The sequence below is a fragment of the Lepeophtheirus salmonis genome, chromosome 10 (assembly GCF_016086655.4).
Source record: "Lepeophtheirus salmonis chromosome 10, UVic_Lsal_1.4, whole genome shotgun sequence".
Classification (NCBI taxonomy): Eukaryota; Metazoa; Arthropoda; class Copepoda; order Siphonostomatoida; family Caligidae; genus Lepeophtheirus; species Lepeophtheirus salmonis.
The window spans coordinates 23,618,082-23,643,721 of NC_052140.2; the positions used below are offsets into that span (position 1 = coordinate 23,618,082).

A 25,640-nucleotide genomic window follows, 5' to 3' on the forward strand; every position below is an offset into this window, starting at 1 on the left:
TGAAAGGAAATATGAAATACATAACATCACCCCCCAAGCACCGAATCCATGACGGTGCTTATACAGGTTCCGCTCATGGATAGCAGCTTATAGATCCGCTCCATCCATGTCCAGGCGTGGACAAACCATTCGTTCTTGTACATCAAATTTTTATCTCTATAGACGTGCTCTCAGCACACGCACTGGAGAAAGGGGGACCATACTCCTCATAGAGGTTTTAAGGACTCGAGCACCCTGCTCGTCCCTGGGAGAAATAGCGTTCACCCTTAACGAGGTTTTAGAGACACGATCACCCTGCTCGTCCCTGGGAGACATAACCTTCACCCTTATAGAGGTTTTAGGGACACGAGCACCCTGCTCGTCCCTGGAAGACATATCGATCTTGCTCGATGTACCCTCATCCAACTCGGGATGATTCATAGGAGAGACCATTACACATCCATCATCCAGTGATGTGAACGGGAGAGTAGGAACAGCAGAGAACCAAAACTGCGTAGGACTAAATCCACTTTAAATTATGTGGTCCCTGACCCGGACACACACTTCACTTCTTATAAGTGACCAAGGTTCTCTTCCTTCCCCCACGAGGCCCAAACTGAGGCACAGTCCATATTGCTCCACCTTTCGCAGACGAACGAGCGTTCTCCCTGTCGACGAAAAAGGACTACCCAACTCTAACAGGGCTAGCTTCGCCGACGATCCCACAGCAGGGAGGTCACGTGATCCTGATCCCATCCTCGTCGCCAAATGTTGTGTCTTGACGAGGGAGTGACACAAACTTGTTTATAGTTGGAGAGATCCAGGATGACCGAGATACATTAGGAGAAGGAATGTGTGGAGGAGTAAAACAATTTTACAAGAACATATGTATTATTTATACGAAGAAATCCTACTCTAATTTATTTACAAAATACACGAATATTTATACTATATAAAATACAGTACTTTAATACATAAAAGAAAATACAAGAAGATAAGAACAAGGGGAAAGGAAATATGAAATACATTACAATTTATACACAAATAGAATAAAATACAGATCCAAGCCAATAAACTGTGCTTCAATTTATATAACTAAGATTGAAGATGATCCATGCAACAGCAAAATTGTCAAAAATAAGAAAAGAGATACAGAACCCGATAAAAGGAAATGAATTGAGTTTTCAAAAGATTTGGAGAAACTATTTGATATTGGGTCAAAAGATGCCTTGGATGGAATGAGAAGGAATCGATTACTTTCAAATCAGGACAAAGATGAGGACCTTAAATTCTACTTGGATCAACAGAAAACCCGACAGACACAAATGTCAGGGCATGATAAGATTTTTGAAAAAAGTTGATAGAGAAAAGCTTCTGTGAACAAAGGCAAGATAGAATCCCAACACAAGTACCCTCTGCATCAACAGAACTTGAGGACATCTTAAGCGATTACGATCCAGTGAACTGTAAAGGTTCTTTTTCTAGTGAGGATTCGAGTATATCAAAAGGATTCTCATCAAACCCTGAAACAATAGATCTCAAATTTCCTCGATCAGTCCTGAACAATGAAGATATTTGCAGTACTGCTAATCGTTTATCACTGTCTGACAACCAAACTACAGCCATGGTATCTCCAGTATTAAAAGCAGGAGGTGCAGATCTTAACCATTTTAAGTTATCCCCCTCAACAACTAGACGAAATAGGATCAATACTCGCTATAGTTTGTGCTAAATATACATGAATAGCTTTTAGGAAAATCCACCAAAACATTGTACATTATACTGGGAGGACAAACTTTTAAGAGACGTTCTTGGTAAGAATTGCCCTGTTAATAGTATCGCTGTATTCGTCTCAGGTGCTTCACAGTACGAGGAAGGGAAATTGCTCAGTGTTCCTTTCATAACAGGTTCCACTAGATTTCAACAATGTAAGGCTACATTTGACATATTGGAAACACGGAACCTGAAAAACTACGTTATTGGTCAAGGATTTGAAATAACAGCTAGCAATAATACCATCAACAACGGTGCAGCAAAACTGATTGAAGACAAAATTGGCCGAAAAGTTTTCTACTTCGCTTGCAGACATCATGTATCACAGGTGGTAATTGGTGGAGCATGGGTGGCTATTTTTGGCAAAAGTCAGGGTCCGGACTGTACAATATTTGGTAAATTAAATTAATGCCATAAACAATTTTCTAGAAAAGACATCTCCAATGGCAGAGTTCAGAGAAGTAGCATAGCTGTGCCTGATTATTCTCGGTAAGAAACCTAGTCGACGTATTAATTGGACCAAGCCCGGTGCAATTCATTAAGCCTGCTGGTTTGCCAAGAATATATATGCTATAAAAATGTTAATGTTTTCAAATGGACAAAAATACGGAAAGGACACCATCATTAAACTAGAGAATATAAATAAATTCCTGGGTTTATTTTATACAAAGCACTGGATAACAGCAAAATCTGTCGCTGATGCTCCTATCCACGATTTGCAATTGATTTAGAACATGCTTCACTATCACCATATTGATAATGAACTCGCAAGACCTGTTCTGAAGAAAATGAGAGATCAAGGTTGGTATCTGACTCAGGAATTAGTACCATTTATCTTATTAAGTTCACATAAGAGCATGACAACGCCTATAAATCAAAAGCTGGCAATCAAGCTATCAAGAACTGAAAAGCCAGAGTGTTCTAGAAAAGGCAAGCCAGTTTTTCCAGCCATCACTCAAGCTACATCTCTCACTGACTTGGCAGGACCTGAGTCACATTTTCTTTTTGACGCTCTCGGATTGAAAAGAGACTGGCTTATTACACCGGTAGATACCTGGGAAAATAATGAAAACTATAGAGCAGCATGGAACTTTTTAAGTCAGTAAAAGTGACCAATGATGTTGCTGAAAGAGGCGTGAAACTCAGGAGTGACTTTGCAACTAGGATTGCCACCTACTAAGAACAAAAAAACTGTTTACTACAAGTTGGGGAATACCAAAAACATAAATATATAAGTTTCAAGAAATCTAACTTAAACCATTAAGAATATTTCGAGTAGGTTATATTGTATTTTTTTTAGTATGTTATATGATAAGATAATAATAACTTAGGAGAGTATCTAAAAAGACAGCGGGAAAAATATAAAAACACGCATTTCTTAATATCTGGGGTAAAATTCACTCATGGGCACAAATAAAGGGTTAATAACATATTTAAACAAATTGAAGCACAGTTTATTGGCTTTGATTTGATACCCATATCAATCCTATACGATAATTCATTGCTAAGCTATAGTAAAAAGAATACAAAAAGTCACGTATTCTCCCCCCTGGTTTTAGAGCCACCGGTAATAAATTTCTGAGGCCCATCCGGGAGGCATAGCCGGGCTCCGAAATCCAAATGACTGGTATATTTAGTTTCTATATCCTTGGAGAACGGGAAAAAGTCAAATATTAAAAGTTTTGAAAAAAAAGTTAAAATTTGAACAGGTCTAATGAGCATTGATGCTTGCAGAACCGTACCTTACTCTGTAGCCGGGTTATAAAGTCATCGATTGGTTATCCCACAGTCTGCTTTATCCCAGTCAAGCAGTACCATTCATATAACAGATACTTTAATGGAGAAAAGGCCTCCTTAATAGCGTATAGGTATCCTTGTTGAGCTTAGTTTCCAAATCGAGGGGTTTATGCCACTGTTGGACATCTGAGCCGGCTTAATGAACGATAGAGAGCCGCCTATCGTTCTGCAGACAGATCAGGATAGAACACTACATAGTTCCGGAATTCATAACTCCATAAAGACCACCGATGGCCTCTTCTAGGCTAGGACATTTCAAAGGAGAAGGTTGGGAAACACCAAAGTTTCTTGTTACCCGACATCGATCCGTTTAAGAAGTTGAAGGAAAAGGCTTCTCAAAGTCGAAGGCTTTAGGATCACATCCACAATTTTCAAGATGCTTCTTCAATAAGGCTACAAGTTGAGGTTTACGTAGGCCCGCTAGTTCCTCCTTAGACTCGGCTAATTCCATTCTGGAGCATTCCTCCTGTAGGTCATTAACATTAATGCGCATCCTCGTATGCCAGGTAGTTATGATAGATACTCATTAATATGATGAGTAATTAGATATCCAGTTCGTCACCAGGATATACTACTAAATGCGACGGGAGGGTAGTAAAGAGTGAGTGCAAAGGTGTGTTTAGGTTCTTTAGTAACATACAACCAACAAAACTACAAAGAATATAATTTAACAAACAGAGTACTGAGCTTAGAAAAAGTACCGAGACTTGCCTCCAGGTAGTCCTTCAAATACTCATAACTGATCAGAATGATGTTGTACATATAAAATTTTATTTTATAATATTTTTTACTATAACAATGTACATTAATTATAAATCTAGCCACCATCAGACTCCATGACAGCCTCCAACCGCCTCTGGAACCTCTTACACACATTGGTAACGTAGTCCTTTTTCATGATCCTCCACTACCGGTAAACAGAGGTCTTCAGGTCGTCAATATTCAGGTAGTAAACATTGCAGGCCTTATTCTCAATTTGCCACCAAATCGAGTAATCCAGTGGATTATGATCTAGGCTCCTCGGTGTGGTGGTGGCAGGGGTGGTAAAGTTTCTGGGACCAAAATTTCATATTGCTACCCATCCACCCTTGTACAATATACATGAAATACATTCGTCGCGATGTTGGACTTCTTCATGGCCTTGGTAATCTATGCGACCATATTTTCCATCAACAACATCGAGTAGTCGGCCATGGGTAACCGGTATCCACCAGGAAACCAATTTGGATGTAGTTTTTCTACAGTTGATGCCACAATCCCAAACATTATCACAGCGGCCAGATGTTTGGTCTGGGTGACTGTCTTGATGCTTTATTTTTTTTCCAATGGACAATTTTTGACACAAATAAAAAATTTCAAAAATCCACAGCTCTTCCAAAAACTTCAACTACTTAGGATAAAAGATTCAAATATTTTATTTTTTAGAAAAAGAAATTTAAAATCCATTGTTATTCATATCAAATTAAATTTTTTAGAAACAAATTTCATAAATCCATTCTACTCACCAAAAAATAAATCTTAAAAAAAAAAAATCCTTTCCTTTAAATTATTTTCATCCTGACCAAAAAAGTTACTTGTAAAATACAAAAAAAAAAATAAAATATTTCAGTACCTCCAGCCAACCCCCTACGAACACCCCTTTAGACCTTTAAATTTTATAATTTAATTACTAAAAATTAACCATAAATATAGTTTAAAAAATATGACCAACCTGTATACTAAAAAAAATAAACTGAAAATGAACGTGGTCACCTTGACAATTGGAAAAATCCTTGGGAGTTTTATGAGTGCGATAGGACAACTCTATGGAGAATCAAAGTCAAAGAAAATAATCCTAAGGGAGTTTGATCTAACTCTAACGAAGGCAGCCTGGATGTTTGCGATATCACTTGGAGGTCTCAACTCCATCAAAGCGGACTCCATTCTCACCAAAGCCATCTCCATGATGTACACAGCAAGGTGCAAAGGCCGACGCCTATCCACAAGTATGGTCGATGTCATCAGGAGGGACGTTGCCCTTTTTCGGGGACTGTAGAAGATTAATTATAGACATGCCCAAACTATAATAATTAAGAGAGGTTGCGTGTGCCAAAAAGTAAGAATGTTTGGGAGAACAGAAGCTTAGATATCAAGACGTTTCATTTAATTTGCTGCAAGAAGCATGATTGAAAGAAATAAACAAAATCCTCACTCCTTATTTGATGTCAAACCTCAAGTCTTCTTTGAGTCTAACAAGGACATACACTTTTAATTCCACAACAAATTCCAAGTTTTACTCTTCGTTTTTAAATCACTTTACACTTATATGTTATCTCTTCAAAAAAAATATGGTAATGTTTACAAATTTGGAAAATCAAAAAACTTATTCAGGTAGCAACAGGGGCGTCTACAGGATTGTATATATATATATGTAGAGGGGCTTAGTTTTGTGATTTTTTTTGCAACACACTTATAAAATCTATAGCTATTCACAAAGAAATTGAATTTTTAGAAAAAAAAAAAAATTTAAAAATCCATAGCTATTCATAGAAAATTAAATTAAAAAAAAAATTGAAAAATTAAATTTATTTTAAAAGAAATTAAAAATAAAAATAAATTTGGAAATAAAATTCAAATATTAAAGTTTTTGGGGAAAAAAGACAATTCAAAAATCAAAACTATTTATAGAAACTTGAAAGCTCAAATATTCATTTTTTTGAAAAAACTTCAATAAATCCATATCTATTTACAGAAAATTATTTTTTTTGGAATTTGTTTTTCAAAAATCCATAGATATTCTGAGAAAATTAAATTTTTTGGAAAAAAAAAATTGAAAAATTAAATTCATTTGAAAAGAAATTAAAAAGGAATTTGGAAATAAAATTCAAATATTAAAGTTTTTGGAGAAAAAAACAATTCAAAAATCAAAACTATTCACAGAAACTTGGAAGCTCAAATATTATTTTTTTTTTTTAAACTTCAAAAAATCCACATCTATTCACAGAAAATTAATTTTTTTGGAGAAAGAAATATTGAAAAATTAAATTTTTTTAAAAAATAAAAAAATTTTGGGAAAAAAATTCAAATATTAAAGCTTTTGGAAAAAATAAAAAAATTTAAAAAAGCTTTTACAGAAACTTAAATTTTTGAAAACAAAATTTGAAAAATGAAAGCACAAATATTATTTTTTTTGAATAAGTTTGAAAAAATCCATATCTATTCACAAAAATTAGTTTTTTTGGAAAAAAGTTTGAAATATAAAATTTGCCAAAATGACGATCAAATTTTTCTAGTAAAAAATAAAACATTCCTTAATTGTAGGGGGCTACAGCCCCCCCATTCCACTCCTTGTGGACGCTCCCAAGCAACTACAAAAAAGCTACCCTTACATGATCATATTTTTTTCATCTACAATGATCTTTTTTGGATAAATTATCATCCCTTTATCTCCTGTAGAATACAGAATTTGAGTCGGAACCGCTCTTGTAAATCTCAGGATTGAAAATACAGAGGTACCAATTCACAGAAAATAGAGAATACTTTTATAAATTAATTAACTATTGACTCTTTCACCAACTTCCCAAATGAATGTTTCAGACCCTAAACTTTGTACAATTCAATATTGATTTCTCGATATTACCAATACATTCCCGGGATTCACAAACCTAGAAATTATACTCAAATATGATTATTTTAAATATGTTTTGTATATTTCAATATTGTCAAACTATATACTGTTTAAAGATTTAAGAGTTTACTCAAGAATTCTCAACATGATTTAATGAAATAGATTGAAGTTTCGTTTTTTCATCTAATAAAATTGAAGAAACGTCCTGCTTTTTATTCCAATTATGAATGTTTCGAACTGACAGCGATTTTTCTAGGATTTCACCTATGGGATAAATAAAATAACTATTTATATTTCTATATATACATTTCATTTTAGTTAATATGATAATTGTCAAAATCCCATCGAATCCCAAAAAAACTTTGTTAACTTTGAAAGACGACATATTTACTAGGAAAACGACACTGGAGAAAATTGTGAGTGGAAGATTGCCCTGGAGAAAATTCCCCGTATTTTGTTTAAACTTTATGATGAACACATTATAAATTTGCAGAAGATTATTAATGACAAATATCTCAACATATCCCCAAGGGAGAACCTTCAAGTGTGAGTATTATTATTTCAATACAATTTCCTTGCAATTTTTTAAATTAAATCCAGCCTTCTAAGAAATGGATCGAGAGAATTAGTAAGGGGTGGGGAGATAAATACCTTAGGGTCTCTAAAAATTTGGTTGAATAAACTCTGCCATCAGGTTGGCCAGGGGGTAGTGTGGGACTAAAAACCATCAGCAATACATCCAAGGAACCCTTATGATACCAAAAAATATTTCCAAGTATTTGGGGGTTGCCCAGGGTACTTGGCAGTACCCTAGATCCTTAAAAACAACCACCAATACATCCAAAGAACCCCTTTAATACCAAAAAATAGTGTAAGCCCTCGGGTTTCATATTGAAAACTGCATTTTTCTGTGTTTTTACGTCGTTTCACTCTTTTTTTATGGAAATAAAATTATTTGTATTTCAATAATCACATCAATAATTGTTTTTTCATCAAATTTGTCATTTGTAATGTGTTATTATTGTTCATTCTGAAGCTTGAACAAAATATGGGCACTTTTTGTAACTGACAATTTTCTTCAGGACAATCTTCCACGGGCAATTTTCCCTAGGGTAGTTGACCGCACATGGCCGTAATCCTCGGTACGATATATTTATATAAAATCATATATTAAATGTTATATCATATTACTTATTAATATTTTTTTTAAATTTCCAATGATCGACATTTAAACACTGGTCCCAAGGACCGATGGTCCTAATATTAGACTGGACGAAATAAAACACAGCTACAACACAACCACAGTCTATCACATTACCTTGCAGATAATATATTTTTTTAGTTTACTCATACTCTATTTAGTGACTATTCCTGTTGATACTAATGATTTTTCATAATTTCATCCTTGAAACAGTTTTTTTGGCGAAGAATTATCAAACTGCACAAAAAGAGGATTCAAAGACTCATACATCAAATATGATACATATGACGTTATAGGGGAAAACATTTTCTAATAAAATTCCATATGATAACATCTCAACTTTGCCCCTTCATCCTCAAGCAAGATATTTGACGGTTTCGCATATAATTATTTGCATTTTTATAAAGTTCACTTTTTTTATAAATCAAATTAGTCTTTTATTCTGTTTTTTTGTTATATTTTTATTTTATGGGTCAAATATATGAATTAATTTATAGCTTATAATGTCATGGTTTCATGTATTCTTTTTTTTTTTTGTTCAAAATAGTTGTAATCAAATAAGTGTTAATGTGCATTAAATTAATTCTTCGAAAACAGAAAGATTAAATATTCATCTTCAAATAGGGTGGGGATTTTTAATCTGGAAAATTTAAGGCTAATGTACATTACCACTTATTTCCCAAAATTAATTGGGCAATTCACAAATCTTTTGCTCTTACATCACGGATTCCATATGAAGTCAATCGTGACTCAAACCAACCACCTTCAGCTTCAATAACTGCATCCAACCAGAACCTGAAACATGCCTTTATGAGAATCTATTTGTCCATGTTGACCCACTACTTCGAGAATGGAAGCCTGCAAGGAGTCATCAGTATTATGTGCACATTTATATCACTCTCATTCCGAGTCTCTCCGCCCCACACATAGTAGTCCGGCAAGCTAGAAAACCACATTTTCTTTGTCCTTTTGCTTTAGGAAGTTTCGAGTTTATTTTTTTGCTCTCAGAATGATCATGAGCAGTGATGTAAATCCTTTGAATTTTTTAGGTAGCCCGTTTTTTGGAATTGGTAATCTGAGGGATGAATTTTCTTTTCCTTAGCAGTTGTCATTATTATTTAATCCCTGAGTAGTCAACATCCTTTCATAAATAGATTCAATCATATTCAAAACCTGATTGACAGGGCATAACTCTGAGGATTTGTGGCGGAGATTTAATTGTAAGTCCTTGTCGGAATTAGGAATTGACATGGGGGTAATTCTTGCCAATGTTCTTTTTTATTTCCTTCTCTCCTTCCTCCCTTGTCACAGCTGATTGTAGCTCATCTACAAAGATAAAAATCCAGTTTAGAGAGGGTTCGTTAAAAAAAAAAGAAACCGAAAATCAAAATGGCAACCCTGACAATTTGAAAAATGTTTTGGAGAAGAGAAATCATGGTGCTAATGACGTTTCATTCTATCACCTACAATCAGTTGTGACAAGAGAGCAAGGCGAAAGTGATATAAAGAAGGAGATTTGATAGAAGTATTCCAATGAACGTTCCAACAGGTTTTGAATGTAATTGAATCTATTTAGTAAAGGATATTCACTACTCAGAAATTAAATAATAATGCCAACTGCAAAGGAAAAGAAAATTCTTTCTTTATACTACCAATTACAAATCAACAGGCCAGCTAAAAAACACACTGGATTTACATCATTGCTGATCTAATGAAACGTCATGAGCATTATTCTTTCTCCTCCAAAAGATTCTTCAAATTGTTTTTTTCTCTCCTCCAAAAGATTCTCCAAATTGTCATCATGTTGATTTTCGGTTTCTTTTTTAACATGCCCATTGTAAACATGATTTTCATCACTAAACATGAGTCTTCTTTACAAGTATTCCTAGCCCATTAAACTCATTGAAAGACTTTGCAACATCGTAAACAGTTGATTTGGTCAGCTTTGTCAACTCAATGACCTCCTTGGGTGTAGGCCCACTACAGAGGCAACAATAATGCCCACACGGCGTTCGTATTCAGAGGACATCTGAGGGATCTTGAATTTTTCTTATATAGTTTTGTCAGCAAAATCTGATGAACACCCGCTTTCATAAACATGAATGTAAGGGTTACCAAGATATCCAGGTATAAATTTGTTCTGGATTTAAAATTCCGAGTCTGCATATTTTTAAACTTAAAAATGTTCTTTCTAAGGATAGAATAATCCTTATATGAAAGAAAAAAACTATATTTTGTGACAAGCATATATTTTGCAGGAAATTAGACTGTCAATAAATATATTTGAGTGCTTTTTATTTACAAAAATTAGCAGTAAACTATTTTCAAATTTCTTTCTTGATAGTGAATGATCAAAACAGAGCACAATCATCTTTTTTATTGATATGTTCGTAATTAAAAACAAAAAAAAATACTAAGAATTAGCGATGCATGATTAAGGATGGCTGTTCACTGTTTAAAAAGTGTTATTGGTCTAATATCTTTTACCCACCGTTAGTGAACATACTTTTTATAACACTGTGTAAAAATTAAACTCCAACACTAAAATATATTCAATTACATGATTAAAAGTTAAACGATTTTAATAATTACGTCATTTAAATTTTGTGTCATTTGTATGCAGGGTGGCCCAGATCAATTGGGGAAATCTTTAAAGGCTTATAACAAACGAACTAGATGGTGGTAGAACCTTTATTTTTATATTATTTGAAGGCTACATTCAATGACATTTAAATATTTATAGGGAAATCCGCCTCTCTTGATAATCTCAGCCACAAAACGGTCCTAGAAAATTTGGCAGCCCAAGGGATCCAAGTGTAGACCCAGTTTTGCTATTGTATATCTCCAGGGCCTCCATAGACGAATGATATTTGGCACAGGCCTCATACTCGACCCTCCCCCAGGGATAGAAATTGTATGGGTTTAGGTCAAGACTGTTTATATCCCAAAAATATGGGCTACAAAAGTTATGACAATTTGTGGCGAAGACATTTTTGGAATTTAGGTCTTGTTGGAATATCTAATTTGTTCATTGGCCTACTTTTTCCATCCAGAGAATATAAATTAAAAGACCAGAACCAATACAATGGCAAAACTGCAAGATTTTGCCATTGTATTGGTGCTGCCAAATATTGGAGCCTGCCAAAGCTTCCAACCCCTTAAGCCGAGGCCATCAAGAGAAGCAGATCTCATAATACCTACTTGAATGCAGTTAAATGTAGCTTTCAAGTAATATTAAACTTATGGTTAAACTCCATCTAGTTCCTTCGTTATAAGTCTTTAAAGATTTTTCCCAATTTACCTGGACCACACTGTACCATCCATTTTGCATTCGTAAAACTGTAAAATATAATAGAGTTTGTGGCTGTATCTTTTATGGGTGGGCAAACCGTTAGGGATGGGTGCCTATTTGCACCTGGTTAGGCTAACAAGAGGCTTTTAATTTTTAGCCACGAGGGTCATATAAGGGCAGCTTATTCTATAACCAACTGGCGTCTCAAAAAAAAAAATATATACGAATAAAAAGTTTTCTAAGTCTTTTAAAAATCAAAAAAGTTATAAGCAAAAAAAGAAATAGGTGAATATTGCATTTTTTTTCTGGTTCAAAAAAATGGTCTTCCAAAGGAATATTGAATTCGTAGATAGAATAAAGTATTTAGAAATTTGTCTGAAAATTCGTTTGCATATAAATTTGACCCATAGAAATTGATGTGTAATTGAAATATCCGTACACACTCGTGATAACTTTATACTTAAATGTTTCCTATTTAATAACAAAATAATAGAAATAACATATTTTTGCAATAAAAACTACATAATTTTTCAAAATTACAAAAAATATCGCTTTGATTGTACAACTCTATTTACTAGCTTGAGTACCTACCCCAATGTTTTTCTCCGTTCTCAATATAACATGGAGGCTTTGTTGATTTTCTATGATGTGCCAAAGGATATTCGAGGGATCTACAAGAAAATTTTGTACTTTAATTTGAATTTAATTTCATAAAAATAACTATTTTAATTGAAATATAATGATTGACCAAACTCACGACATTATCGTTTTTGATGACGGTGCATAATTTGATTTAAAGAGTCCATTTTTATCCAAAAGGGATATGGGAACTTCTTTGTTTCTATAAATATTAAAAGAAACATCATTTGGACTATTAGCACAACAAGGGATGGATTTTGCTGAACGACGACATAAGACATCTTCCAATATGACTTCCTTGGTCAGTTGTCGTAAATGAGAATCTATGCACCAGATTACTAATGGATTAAAAAGAGAGTAGCTTTCTCCAAACCAGGATATACATAGGTCCCAAAAAACTGAAGGCTATAAATAAAAACTTCATGAATAAGAAATAAGTACTAAATGTACAGAAAATGGTTCAGAATATTATATTTAGCAATATTATAGATCTAAAATTATACATTTATTCATTACTAAGGGTAATACCCGGGATTGTCCGGAGGAATTAGGCGTCGGACAAAGTACATATTTTGCTTTAATAACGTAGAAAATAACTCAATGTTACACCCGTTTTTCATACACAATAACACAACTAGCTACTCAATACTTATATAAAGATTGTTTACAAAAAATCCTAATCTTGTATTTTCATTATGTATCAATTTGAGAACTTGGACTATAACATTTGCATCATATTCTTCTGTAGGGGCAAGTTGTACAAATGTAGACTCCAATTTCTTTGAATTTTTACAAAAGTAATGTATGGCTAGTTCTAAATACTTAACAACACATATATCCGTTGAATCGACGAGCAAAATACTGTACTTCCTAGGACCTAGGTCGTTCCTTTTGCTTATGAATAAAGTGATGCCATAAGTACATTTCTTAAGGACTGCTCTGCTTTTTGTCCTATTCATTGCAATATCTATCACTGCTGTATCAGAGAATCATTTCTTAATTACGTTTACCATGTGATCACAAGATCTGATGGCAGAATGTTTGACAATAAATAAAGACAATTTGAGCCTCTGCTCGAGCTGTATCACGAGATTTTTAACTATTGCAAAATATATCTTTGATTACCGGGAAGGAAGAAAAAGGTTCAATTCGTGCTTCTTACTTTTTACATGATCCTTTATGTCAGAGAGTTTAGCTGAAACTGTTGTCTTGCAATATTTTTAATATGCATTTTTTTCATATGTAGGAATCTGTACAATCCAGTTTTTGAATACGTTCTCACTCAGCTACTCTGTTCTAGATCATCCAAAAAAAAAACAACAACATAAAAGTCACGATTACACGATTGCAAGTCCCTCTTTCATTTCATAAGTATTTCCTATTCTACTTATAACAATATAGCCCTTAGTTGGCCAAAACAGGAAGAAGAAAAAAAGAGTGTGTGTTTGACGTATTGTCGAAAGCAGTGGTTCTCAAATTGGGGTACGCATACCCTTTGGGATACTTGGATGAACTCCAGTAGGCACTGGAGATTTTGAAAGAATATTTTAAAAGTTGTACATAACTAAGGGGTCTCTGTAAACGGTTGGCTAGAGGGGCTATAGCCTCCTCCTCTAAATTAAGGAATTTTTGCTTTTTACTAGAAAATGTAATATTTGAATTAAATTTCATTTTTTGTGAATAGTTATGGATTTTTAAATTTTTTTCCAATCATTATTATTTTTTGTGAACAGCTGTGAATTTTAATTTATATTCCAAACAAAGTAAATTTTTTAAGAATAGATATGGATTTGTGAAATTTGTTTCCAAAAAAATGAAATTTTTTTTTGAATGGATAAGATTTTTAGAGATTTTTTTTCAAAAACTTAAGTTTTTGTGAACAGGTGTGAACTTTTGATTTCCTTCCAAAAAATTTAATATTTTGAAATTTTTTTGCAAAAATTTTCTATTATGGTATTTCTCTTCAAAAAATTCGAAAAACCAAGAACCCTCCAAAATATCATTCTGCGGACCCCTGTCACTGAAGCTAAAAATGCTTTGTGCTGGTGTGAGGGTACTTTGCTTGAATAAATATTTTAATAGTACTACATGACTAAAGAAAGGTTGAGAATACCCGGTCCAAAGAGTAATACTTGTCCTAGTCTGCAGTCTAGAATAACCTGAATTATTACATTGAAACTTTTAATGTGAATGTAATCAATTAACAAGCCCAAAATCTAGCCTATATTATTTTCTTTTTGACATAAGTAAAAATCGGCTAAACTATTGCAATAATCAGCTAATATTTCCAGTCATCAGCAAACATGATATTATATCGACTAGGCAAGTCAAAAATCAGCGAGCCAGGCCCCACTAATAATAAAATTTTGATTTTTTTTCCCCACTAAAAACATGACTGAAGAGAACCTTAATCTCACTAACAAAAACAAAGTAACCCGTGATCCCATTTTGCAGAAACAGTACTGTAATTTCGACTTTTCATACCTGAATTATTTCATTACTACGACTATATTGTTATTTCTAAGATCAAAAATATATAAGTGATACACATCAAGGATCGTGATATACAGTATACACGTTCGATGCTATATTCTCAAGCCTGTAATAGTTCACCAATATGACTACATTGTTATTTGTTAGATCAAAATATGTTTATGATAAACCATAGGGCACTATATGCGAGTACAGTGCACCCCCTGACTGTTTTTTATACATAGAGACAAACCTTGCTTTATTGAAACAATTGATGATAATCTTCAACTGCAATCATCATTCACTTTATTTGAGGTCAAAAAGACTAACAAGCATTTACTACATACCCGGGAGTGTCACATCTATTGCTAACAATGACATCCCCTCCCACAGCAGCTACTCAGCAATAATTCAAAATCTAATATATCTCATTCCCTAAAGAATATGATTTTTTCTCCATCGTTAAGTCCTGATGGATGCCTTTGAAAACAGTTAAATATCTTTAATAGTGTTTTTGGGCAGGCTACTGATAGGATTGCAGGATTTGACCTGATGTAGCGTTTTAAATAAGAAACAAAGGGAGAAGTCCTCTTTTTGTCACACAAGGCCGGGCCTTTGTAGGATTATATATACATATATTTCTTGATTTTAGGGGGTTTGGTTTAAAACAAACTCTGTTTTTAATGTTTAAAATTAAAAAAATTGTTGAAATGACTTTTTTTTTTTTTTTTGAGGTCCGATCATCCCTGTTTACAATACAAAAAATAAAATTTATAATGTTTGTTTTCCCATTATAATTTTTGCTTTTTATTTTGTTTTTGATAATAGAAAAATTATTGCCACGCTTCAAATAAAACATACAATCCGTATGGGCACATACAAAAATAACTTTAAGTTTTAGTTCCCTTGCAATAGTTTGCCGGATTAGGTATCCTACTGCAATCTGTCCTGAACGTGTCTAGGGATGGTGCGTTTTTCAGCCAGCCACCGATATCCGAATTCATTAAAAAACTGGAGAGGCTGGAGACGGAATATCCTTGAAAAAGTTGAATATTGTCCTCTCAATCATAAATTTAGGCATTCATAAACCAGATGAAGTGGTTTTTCATTTCTTAAACCACATCCACGACACAGTGGGCTATCATTTTTGCTTTGTCAAAGGATTATTTTGATCTAATGACATAGCCCCCCCCCCTCCAATGCGCACACCCCTGTGCGGGCTTGTAGACTTTTCTTACATACTTATTGTTCTTCTTCCAGTTATTGTAGTCGTCGTCATAAACTACACTCTTATAGATTAAGAAAGGTTTACGATTGCACTATACAGTAACCCTTGTGAGCTAATTCAATCTCTTATCTCCTTTTCATTTTTATGCTAATCGTTTATTTGGTGGGCATTCCGCTAATCGCTAATCCGCCAGTAAGTGGACTAAGAAAAAATTAGTTGATTATAAGTTAGCAGAATACAAAAATTCTTAAAACGCTATTCCCATCATTACTTTTTACTTACTTAGATATCTACTGGTTTTTGAAAATTTGATATTTGAACCTATAGTTTCAGTAGTAACCTGAGTTTGTTCGGAAGGAGCTCACCAAAAATCAATTTTCAAATTAGTATACTTATAAACTAAATACCTTGTTCATGTCTACTGTTAGCACCATTTCCACGAGTTTAAGTGAGGAAGAAGTCTTAATTTTTTTTATTCATAGCGATTAAAAATCTTTCATTGGGGGGGGTACAGTCCCTTCAGTCCCACCCTCTGTGGACGCACCTAACTATTCATGCAAATACTAGCCGTTTCTGATGTTTCCTTTCAAATAATATTTAAAAGTTTTAAGTTTTAGGTCAAGAACAACACACATCTCTGAATATTCATAATTCCTCCCTTATTCAAAACTTCATAACTAGACGGATTCCTAGGTAATCCGTGGGTCATGTAACAGAGCTTTGCACTAAAATAATTTAATTAGCAAATTAGCATTAGCAGACCCATGAACTGTACTAAATTAGGACAATTAGCGATGGCGAAACGGTCAAGGAAATCAGGATAATATCGTTTAGCAGACTAACGTAAAACTAGCAGGTGCCCATACCTGGGTATGGCCAAACAAATATGTTTTCCAAATTCTGTGAATTATTTTTACTAAAGTTTAGAGTATTCTGAGCTGAATAGATTCAAAGGAAACATTGCTAATTATATTTTCATGAAGAGGTTCCCTCCTTGACTTGTGCAGCTAATTTCCTACAAAAAGGCCAGGCAATCTCCTTTTTTTATAGAAAGTGGTTCAGTGGAAAGGAAAACAAATAAAACAAAAAACCATGAACGAAACAAAAAGTTTGTTGTCGGCAAATTGATGGAAGAACCTTAATATGGAAGAAGAAGAAATCGAACCAGAAATAATTCATTTAGACCCTTTGCTTCGTGGTCATAGAAATGGTTTCGTTACGTGTTAGTGACATCCTCGATATATACCAGCAAGTCGAATAAAACGAACTGTCAATTTTCTGCAATGAAGCTGTGGAATCTTCGTTCCAGTTACTTTCTTTGTGTGATCAAGTGAGACCTCTAATATCTGTTAGTGTTATGTCAATACTGATCTGTGTATATATGTTTAGAGTTTTATATATGCAGTTGCCCATATATTTATCTGTCCTTGTTTATATTAAATCTCGTGTTGGTACCTGCGTTGCGTTTATGTATTTAATAACACGTTTGTCTTAATTGATTAAAGGGCGTTTCAGTATGAACAATTATTCTACCGATCCCCTTTTATATAATCACAATCTAACAATATCTTTGGTGGAGATTATCATAACTAAAAGGTTTGGTATGAGTCTCAAGGCGTCAGATTTACTCATTACTCTAACAATGATAAGAAAATAATTTCAAAGGGGGGGGCGTTAATAGCAAAGACTCTCACGATAATATATGTATGCATCTAAAAAAGAATGAGTTTTCCTGTATGTCTGAACAAAACAATTGTGAGATATATATCAAAAACATCAAAAAGTTTTGCAACATGACTTTAATTGCATTTTGAGAGATTTTGGTTAATTTTATGCAAAAATTGCATTAACAAAAACGAACACCTGATTGTTTTCCATTTGAACATCTTCTTTACCAAGTGTCTCACATAAATATTAACGAAAATTGAACAAAAAAGGCAAGAAGTAGCTCGTTAAGCCTGCACCGGATTTAGCAATTATGATATTTTAAAGACCCTGAATGTCTTCACAAAGGAACTACACAATGTTATTTCTAACTAAAAACTGAATATATTTGCTATATGAAATTACATAATATCAGAATAATAAAACTTGTTCATTAGCATGAACTCGTCTGAAGATACGGGTTGCTACAATGCTCCCACCAGACTCTGGGTCTAATTAAACAATAAATTAACATAAAATACAAAGACAGAGAGTCTGAAATGATTTTTTTTTAAATTAATGTACATCAATGTTGAAGTACGGCAAAATATTCTTAATACAATATGCCGGTTTAAGTCTATCAATGGAAAAATAATCAACACGATGAACAAGATTTAGTTTAAAAGAGCAAGGAGACCTGGATACCATCTTGAAGGGTACGAGGTACGTAGGCGAAAGCGCTGGACGTATAGGGATATTTTTCACGAAAACATATGTGGGACTATTAAGTTTATCAATATTAGACCGGATCCTAACAGACAGTTCTGTAATGACTCTCGGCGGGGCGTTTTAATACTTGGAACCTCTGGAACAGGTTTTTATGATTAGGAGTCTCGAACTCCTCTGTCAGGGAGAATGAAAGTCTAGGGGATTCTCCCAATATGTGATGAAGGGGAGAAAATCCACCCCCTAGAACACTTGATATAAACGAACAGAGACCAAGCAGAACAAACTGAAGGGTCTCGATCTGAGATTCTCCCTACTCATACATTCTGGAAGATAAATCGCTCTTCAAGGTACAGTAATCTTTCAAGGATACCGTCTGACTCGAGATGATAAGATGTTCTGGATAGGTTTTTTGATCCTAGGAGCTGCCCCAACCTTGTCCACAGAGATCCAGTAAATTGGGATCATCGAATGCGGATGGATTGAGGTAGGCACTCCAAATCTAGCGACCCATCTCTAGAAGAATGCCTTGACCACAGTCTCTGCCTGTATGTCCTAGAGGAAGGTCTTTCGTCCACCAAGTTGACCTACACAGGACCATCACCAGGTACCTAAAGCCATCGGAGGGCGGCAGTGGTCCGACCAAGTCTTCATTTATGTAGCAGAATCTTTTCGGTTCTTGTTAGAAAGGAGTTGGGCCGGTAGTTCTTGGGTGTATGGTTGGTTTGTTTTTTTGACAAGCTAAGCAAGTTTGTGTTCATTCTTATATATCTGCTTTAAGGTTTGGCTAAGCGAAAGACTTATCCTAACGTCTCAGAGTCACTTTAAATCCCGGGTGAGACAGAACATGAGCCATTGAGCCAATAAAGATTGAAATTCCTTCCTAGATCTTGGAGGGGCAAGGGTCTGGATGGCTTCAACAAAATTTGTTAATGGGTATATTCCCTTGTGCTAACATGGTGTCGTCCTAAGAAATCGAGAGAGGGCTTGGCTCATACGCATTTATCTTTGGAGAAGCGAAGGCCGGCTCTTGCAATCTAGAAAGAACGTGAAATAGAGTATCATGATATTCATTGGTATTCGAAAAGGCCAATGGGTGTGATGATGGGCGTCTTTGGGATACCTTTGTCCTCGACTGGGATCAGATGATAAGCCTTGTAAAGGTCCAGCTTTGAAAATAACGTGGAGCCTCCAAGGTTTGGAGAAAAGTCTCTCATATTCGGAGGGGTATCGATTAAGCTCTGACATACGGTTCAGGCGACAAAAATCCCCACCTTTTGAATTCTCAACTATGTGCACCGCCGAAGAATGAGGAGAAGAAGAAGGTCGTAGTACTCCGGTGTCAAGCAAGAGTTTGACTTTGGACTTGAGGAATGCTAGCTTAGGTCCATTGACCCTCGGAGCCTTGGCAAATTATGGGGCACCTGTAGTGACGATGGAGTGTGTCACTGAGTGCTTGAGTGGAACGCGAGAGTCAATCTTTGAGAAGAGGAGAAGAAAGTCACGTGCATAAACATATGACACAACAGATGATGGGGTTAGGTGACTCAAGTTACAATTCACTTTGTGTGTCACGTTTGTATGTGATCGTTTGAAAATTGATTTATTTGTCAGATCTATAGAAAAATTATTTTTTATTAGGAAATCCATACCGAAAATAGGGATGCCGTTGTCAAAAATATAAAATTTCCAAGAGTATCTTATGGCCTCCATAACAAAATCCACCAACGCAGTACCGATTGGTATGACTCGTTGCCCTCCAAAAGTAAAAAGAGGGGGAAGATTGGATTCTCTTTTGATATGTTTGGCTTAAGCTGTTTGTAAAATGGAGACTGGAGCTACTGAGTAAACAAGGAATTATATATTCCTGAGACCGTCCTTCACGTAAATTAGGTCGATATATGTGTTGGTTACCTCAGCTCTTCAGAGCTGAGGCCTCGATAGTTTTTTGAAAGAAGTCTATTGAAAGGGTAGTTGAAACCCGAACAAGTCCTTGCCGACAAATTCTACGTCAAATATTGCCTGCAAATACGTCCTGTGTTACCTTGTACCTGGTTACGATGGCGTTGAAGTTTTTTCTTCCGTAAAAACAGTTGGGGCCCAGTAGGTTCTTGGGAAGGAGGAAGACGAAGCTTGAAGGAGCTCCTGTGAGGTAGAGGTATAGGAATAGGATGGTAGTGGACCATTATGCAGCTCTAAGGATTGGGAGAGCCCCGATGATTGTTTAAGACCATCACAATACTTCGTAGGTATTTCCTTGCTTATTCCCGTTTTCAATCGGGGGATGGCTCTGAGTGAACTTGGGACACATCTGACTATTAGCTCTTTCGCTAGAATGTCTTTGAGATCCGGTACAAACTCAAGGTCGAGGAGACTATCCACTACACCATAATTTCCAAAGCCGATAATGATTCTTGCTTCAAAAAATCAAGGGCACTTTTCACGCGTTCTTGAGGGCATACCATAGAGATCTGAAGCTTTTTCGTTCAGAGTTCTAAAAGAATCCAATAATTTCTCCTTCTGAACATTTCTCATTATGTTAGGAGGTAGTACAGCTATTATCGCCTGGTGCTATCGAAATCATTTATGATGTCTTGGCCTTTGAAAATGAAATATATTTTCAAAAATCATGTTTCAGGGTCTTCTTCATCAAACTTTGAAGGCGAAATTTTGAACACCCGGTCTGGTCACGGGAAGCGTCGTACATAGCTAAATTTACTCCAGAAGAGGATTTGACTGCTGGAGTGTGGTCGTCTCAAGGTCAGGATTTTCAATATCTTGTGAACGGGTTGTAGGAGGTAATATATTTGTTGTCCGGGTCACCAATAAAGGAATTCTAACTAAAGACTGAATATATTTGCTATATGAAAGTAAGAATAATAAAATTTGTTCATTAGCATGAACTTATCGGAATATACGGATTGCTACATGCAGAACCATCTTCTGGAGGGTAAGGGTTAAGTTCAACAAGGGTTGAGACATCAGTGATCGTCATATAAGTGGAAGACCGATCAAATTAAAGCCTGAAAAGGCAAAAAAGCTTTTATGAAAAAACTGAAGATAAGTATGACGGACTTGGTTAAAGAGCTATCGGTGAGCCATTCAACGGTGTCCAATGCCGTAAAAAAGGCTGGTAGTAAGTCTCAAATCAAACACTAAATCCTTCCCAATCCCTGTTTTAATACATTCATAAAATCTCAAATTTTTGTGGGACAGAAAATTTTATATAAAAAAATTTAATAAAAATATATACATTGTTTTAATCTACAATTTCAAAGTATGAACGTGCTCCCAGCCCCCCCGGCCGTCGGCAAGGGGAAGGGGTTGCCCCTCCTCCAATATATATAAAATGTTTGATTTATCCAAAATAATGTTTTTTTTAATTAGTTTTGCTAACGAAGCTGGACGGATATAATCTTTTTGCCTCTGTTGGTTTGTTACCCACGAAGATTACTGCTAAAGTTACTAATCGATTTCCATCAACCTTCATACGAGGATTATATATGTCTGGGGTGGCTGCAGGATTATACATACAGGGACATTATTGAAATTTTTAATATATTTTCTCTACTGCATAATTTGGTGGAATGCCATTTTTTTGACGAAAGAAATCTTAAAAATTTTTTACTCACGTTTTTTTTATCTAGTCCAATTTTTTTTAATAAAAAGTAAAAATCTATTGTTTTGGGGAGAAGCTACATCCCTGCAGAGGCCCCTGTTCTGTCTCAGTAATATGGCAATAAGTTTAGAGGGTCAAGATAACACAAAACGTAAAAATACATAATGGACCATAACCTCGGAACAAATGAGATACATAACTCAATTTGGGTTTCGGGTGGAGGTTTTGTAGTCTACCGATTGCCCATTCTGGTTAAAATTTCATTTCGTCTATAAAAATAATTCAAACACACACTGGAAGAAAATATGAAGCTGAGCGCATCACAATAGACTTCTTACTATTAATTTATGAAAATGAACAGAGAAGTAGCTGTCCACGCCACTTTAGTAAACACATTAGAAAATTATATTTACATGATGACTTGGCACATTATTTTTTTAATAGGGACTGTAGGGAAAAAGCGGCCAAGGGATAAATAAACAATCAAATTTAAAAACAATGAACATATCAGGGTTAATAGAAGTACAAGGTTAAACCATCATGTAACCGGGCATGCTAGAATTTTCAATTTGATGTATTGTACGATTGCCGTAAAAAGGCTGGTAGTAAGTCTCTCCGACATATTGAACAGCCATTGCTCAAAGAAAAACAACGACAATTACGATTTGATCGGTGGAAAACCCGAATTTTGTTCTTCTAGGACGATAAGACATTTACAGGGGATCCCATGTACGATAGGCAAAAACGATTGGCTCGTATGTTTTAAAAAAGTCAACTCCAACCTCTGTGGAGTGTCCATCACCAAACATCTGACCTCAGTAATTATGTTGGGCATTTTTTCATCGGAATGTGACAAAATGAAGCCAATTTGGTACCCTATTGGATACAGATTGACCAGCAAGGATTACTTGTTGATTTTGCAAACAAAAGTGTTTCCTAGTTTTGAAAGTTCACAAAGCGATCAAAGAAAGCCAATTATTGCATTCAATAGTATGCGGTTCCTGTGGCTTACCGAAGGAATTCAGGCCACCACAGAGCCCCGACCTGAATCCCCTTGATTACAACATCTGGTGGCAAATTGAAGGCAAGGCCTGTGGACAACGTCACAGTATTGAGTCCTTAAAGTAATCAGTTGAGAAAGAGTGGCGAAACATGTCGAACCACTACCTTGTGAACGTGTGCAAAGCGTTCCAGGGTCACAGTGAGTGTGGGATTGATGTCAATGATACTCCATGTTATAAATACTGTTCTCTAATGAGTAATAAACAAGTTTCAATAAATAAAAATTCTCTAGACTTTCACTTAAAGCCGCTAAGTATAATTAATTGTTCAACGTTTATTTTGTTCCAAGACTTGCTGACATCCCCGTAGACTCAATGAACTTTTAAACAAATAGGTAAGTAATAATGATGGTTTTCTGGCTCATCTGCAGTTCCTTGGCAGTGTAATAAACACTCACATGCCGTTCCAACTCGACGATTTATCATTATTTTATCTATATTTCTATAATTGGCATACTAGAGCATTCCTCATCTTCGACGTCATATTATCAGAACGGCATCGTTGGAACTACTGCTTTACCTTTGCATTCGATAATGCATTGGTTCTATAAATAGTACAATTTTTTTGGCCATCTGCTCCACCTTTTCACTTTGGTTGTAGTGATACTGAAGAATGTATCAAATTTTCTTTTTTTTTTACTTCCATTGTGGAACACTGAAACACACAACTGGCTTCACGAAGCACAAATCTGTAAATGAACTTTTTTAAAGTAACCTTAACTTTTAAGCATACTTTAAGGTTTCTTCCCTTTGTGCAATGTATTAATTGTGAGATATAGGATATCTAACGAAAAACGCTCATAACTTTTTACTGAATCTGATTTATTATACTTCATAATTTTATTGTAGAAAGGGGACTTATCGTCCTTGTTGAAGAACTCTTAAATCTTTAATGCGTTTTTAAATAATTGGAGAAAAATCCATTCTTTATAGATATATTTTTTGTAATTATAAACAAATGTACAGCTCTATGCATTTTGCCAATTTCATAGAAAAAAAAAAGAGCTACGGATTTATCTAATCTACCCTGAAGAATATACTATTCACTTACCTTTGATCCTCCGATGGTGATAAAAACCTCTTTCATGGTGTAAGGCGTTATTACAATATTAAAGATAAGAGACATTATTGCAGTGAGTTTGTAGATCTTGTAACGTGAAATCCGCCAGTCAATAGCCAAACTTTCATGTTCCGCTTCCATTCTCTCATTCTCAACCTCTTTTCTCCCATGACTAATTTCATCAATATGTTGATGGTGGAATATGAAGCCATAACAGTACATGAGTATCAGCGTAGGCATAAAGTAATATATGCATAAACATATAACTCGCATTCGCTCCGAAACATGAACAGCTTGGCAGACCTAAAGTACAATTAACATATCTATATTAATAAAGCAAATAAATCATTTTGAGCAACGAGCGTCTATAGCACAAGCTCAGCCCGTCATATAAAAAAGAAAAAGAAAAGGAGAACGTATTTATATTCCGTGATGCATAATACGAGGTGTGTTCAAAAGCTAAGGTGACTTTTAAAATTTTGCGGGCAACGTACATTTGGTACGCTCGATTTTCTAATGTTAGTACACTCGCTACGAACTTATATTTACTATGTCAGCTATATAATATGTTTAGTTTGTTTGTGAGAAGTATAACCGTTACAATTATTTTGCGGGTTGGCGATTTTTTTGTATTCAAAAACATAAATCAAAGAATTTCCATCAAATTATGTATAGAAAAATTAATTAAGAGCACCAAAACACGTGAAATGTTGACAGTGACATACGGTGAATCTGTTCTGAGTAAAAACTGTACAATTGGTACAAACTCTTCCAAGATGGCCGGGAAGATGCCAATGACGAGCCTCGTTCTTGACGCCCAAGCACATCAACTACAGATGAGCAGTAGTGAAGAAATTTACTATCAGAGACGTTGTTGAGGATATTGACATATCAGTTGGCTCGTGCCATGACACAAGAGTCAGCCAAGTTTGTTCCGAAAAGGCTTGATTTTGATACTTGCTTCTGATAAATTTTTTGGCCGAAAACAACACCATCATATTCCCTGGATTTGCCCCTGTGTGGCTCTTTATTGTTTCCAAAACTGAAGAGATATATGAAAGGATGGGGATTTGCAAAGATTGAGGAGATAAAGACTCCATTTCTGATAGAGCTCAAGGCTTTACCGAAAAGTGCTTATGAAAAGTACTTCGAAGATTGGAAAAAGCGTTGGCACAAGTTTATTATATCTGGGGGAATTACTCTAAAGTGGTCAACATAAATATTGATGAATAAAACAATATTTTTTCCTAAAAAAATACAAAGTCACCTTACTTTTAGAATACACCTCGTTTATGAGTAAAAATATTTCTGAGCAATTTTGTAAATCAACTTATGATTTTTAATTAAATACATTGAATTAATATGTATTTGACTCCGTTGTCGAATACAAGATTGACGAAAAGAATCTAGACATGGATAACTATGAGCTCATACATAGCTAGGCTCAAAATTATTCTTTAACGGAAAAGATAGTAAGAAAAAGGGAATACGTGGCAACAATTGTTAGACTCCAATTAAAAAGGACAAAAAGAAAGACAAAAT

The 25,640-nt window shown here is 34.9% G+C and overlaps 1 protein-coding gene across 1 annotated transcript in view; it reads right to left on the bottom strand.

Moving 5' to 3' along the window:
* Positions 1-7,216: 7,216 nt before the first annotated feature.
* LOC121125352 (uncharacterized) overlaps positions 7,217-25,640 on the bottom strand; it is a 94,771-nt gene continuing 76,347 nt past the window's right edge. Inside the window, exons 5-8 of the mRNA XM_040720502.2 lie at positions 24,090-24,401; positions 12,407-12,693; positions 12,241-12,320; positions 7,217-7,420 (exon numbers count right to left, since the gene is read on the bottom strand). Coding sequence (XP_040576436.2) covers positions 7,287-7,420; positions 12,241-12,320; positions 12,407-12,693; positions 24,090-24,401 — 813 coding nt within the window. The 3' untranslated portion in view covers positions 7,217-7,286. The remainder of the gene's footprint in view (positions 7,421-12,240; positions 12,321-12,406; positions 12,694-24,089; positions 24,402-25,640) is intronic.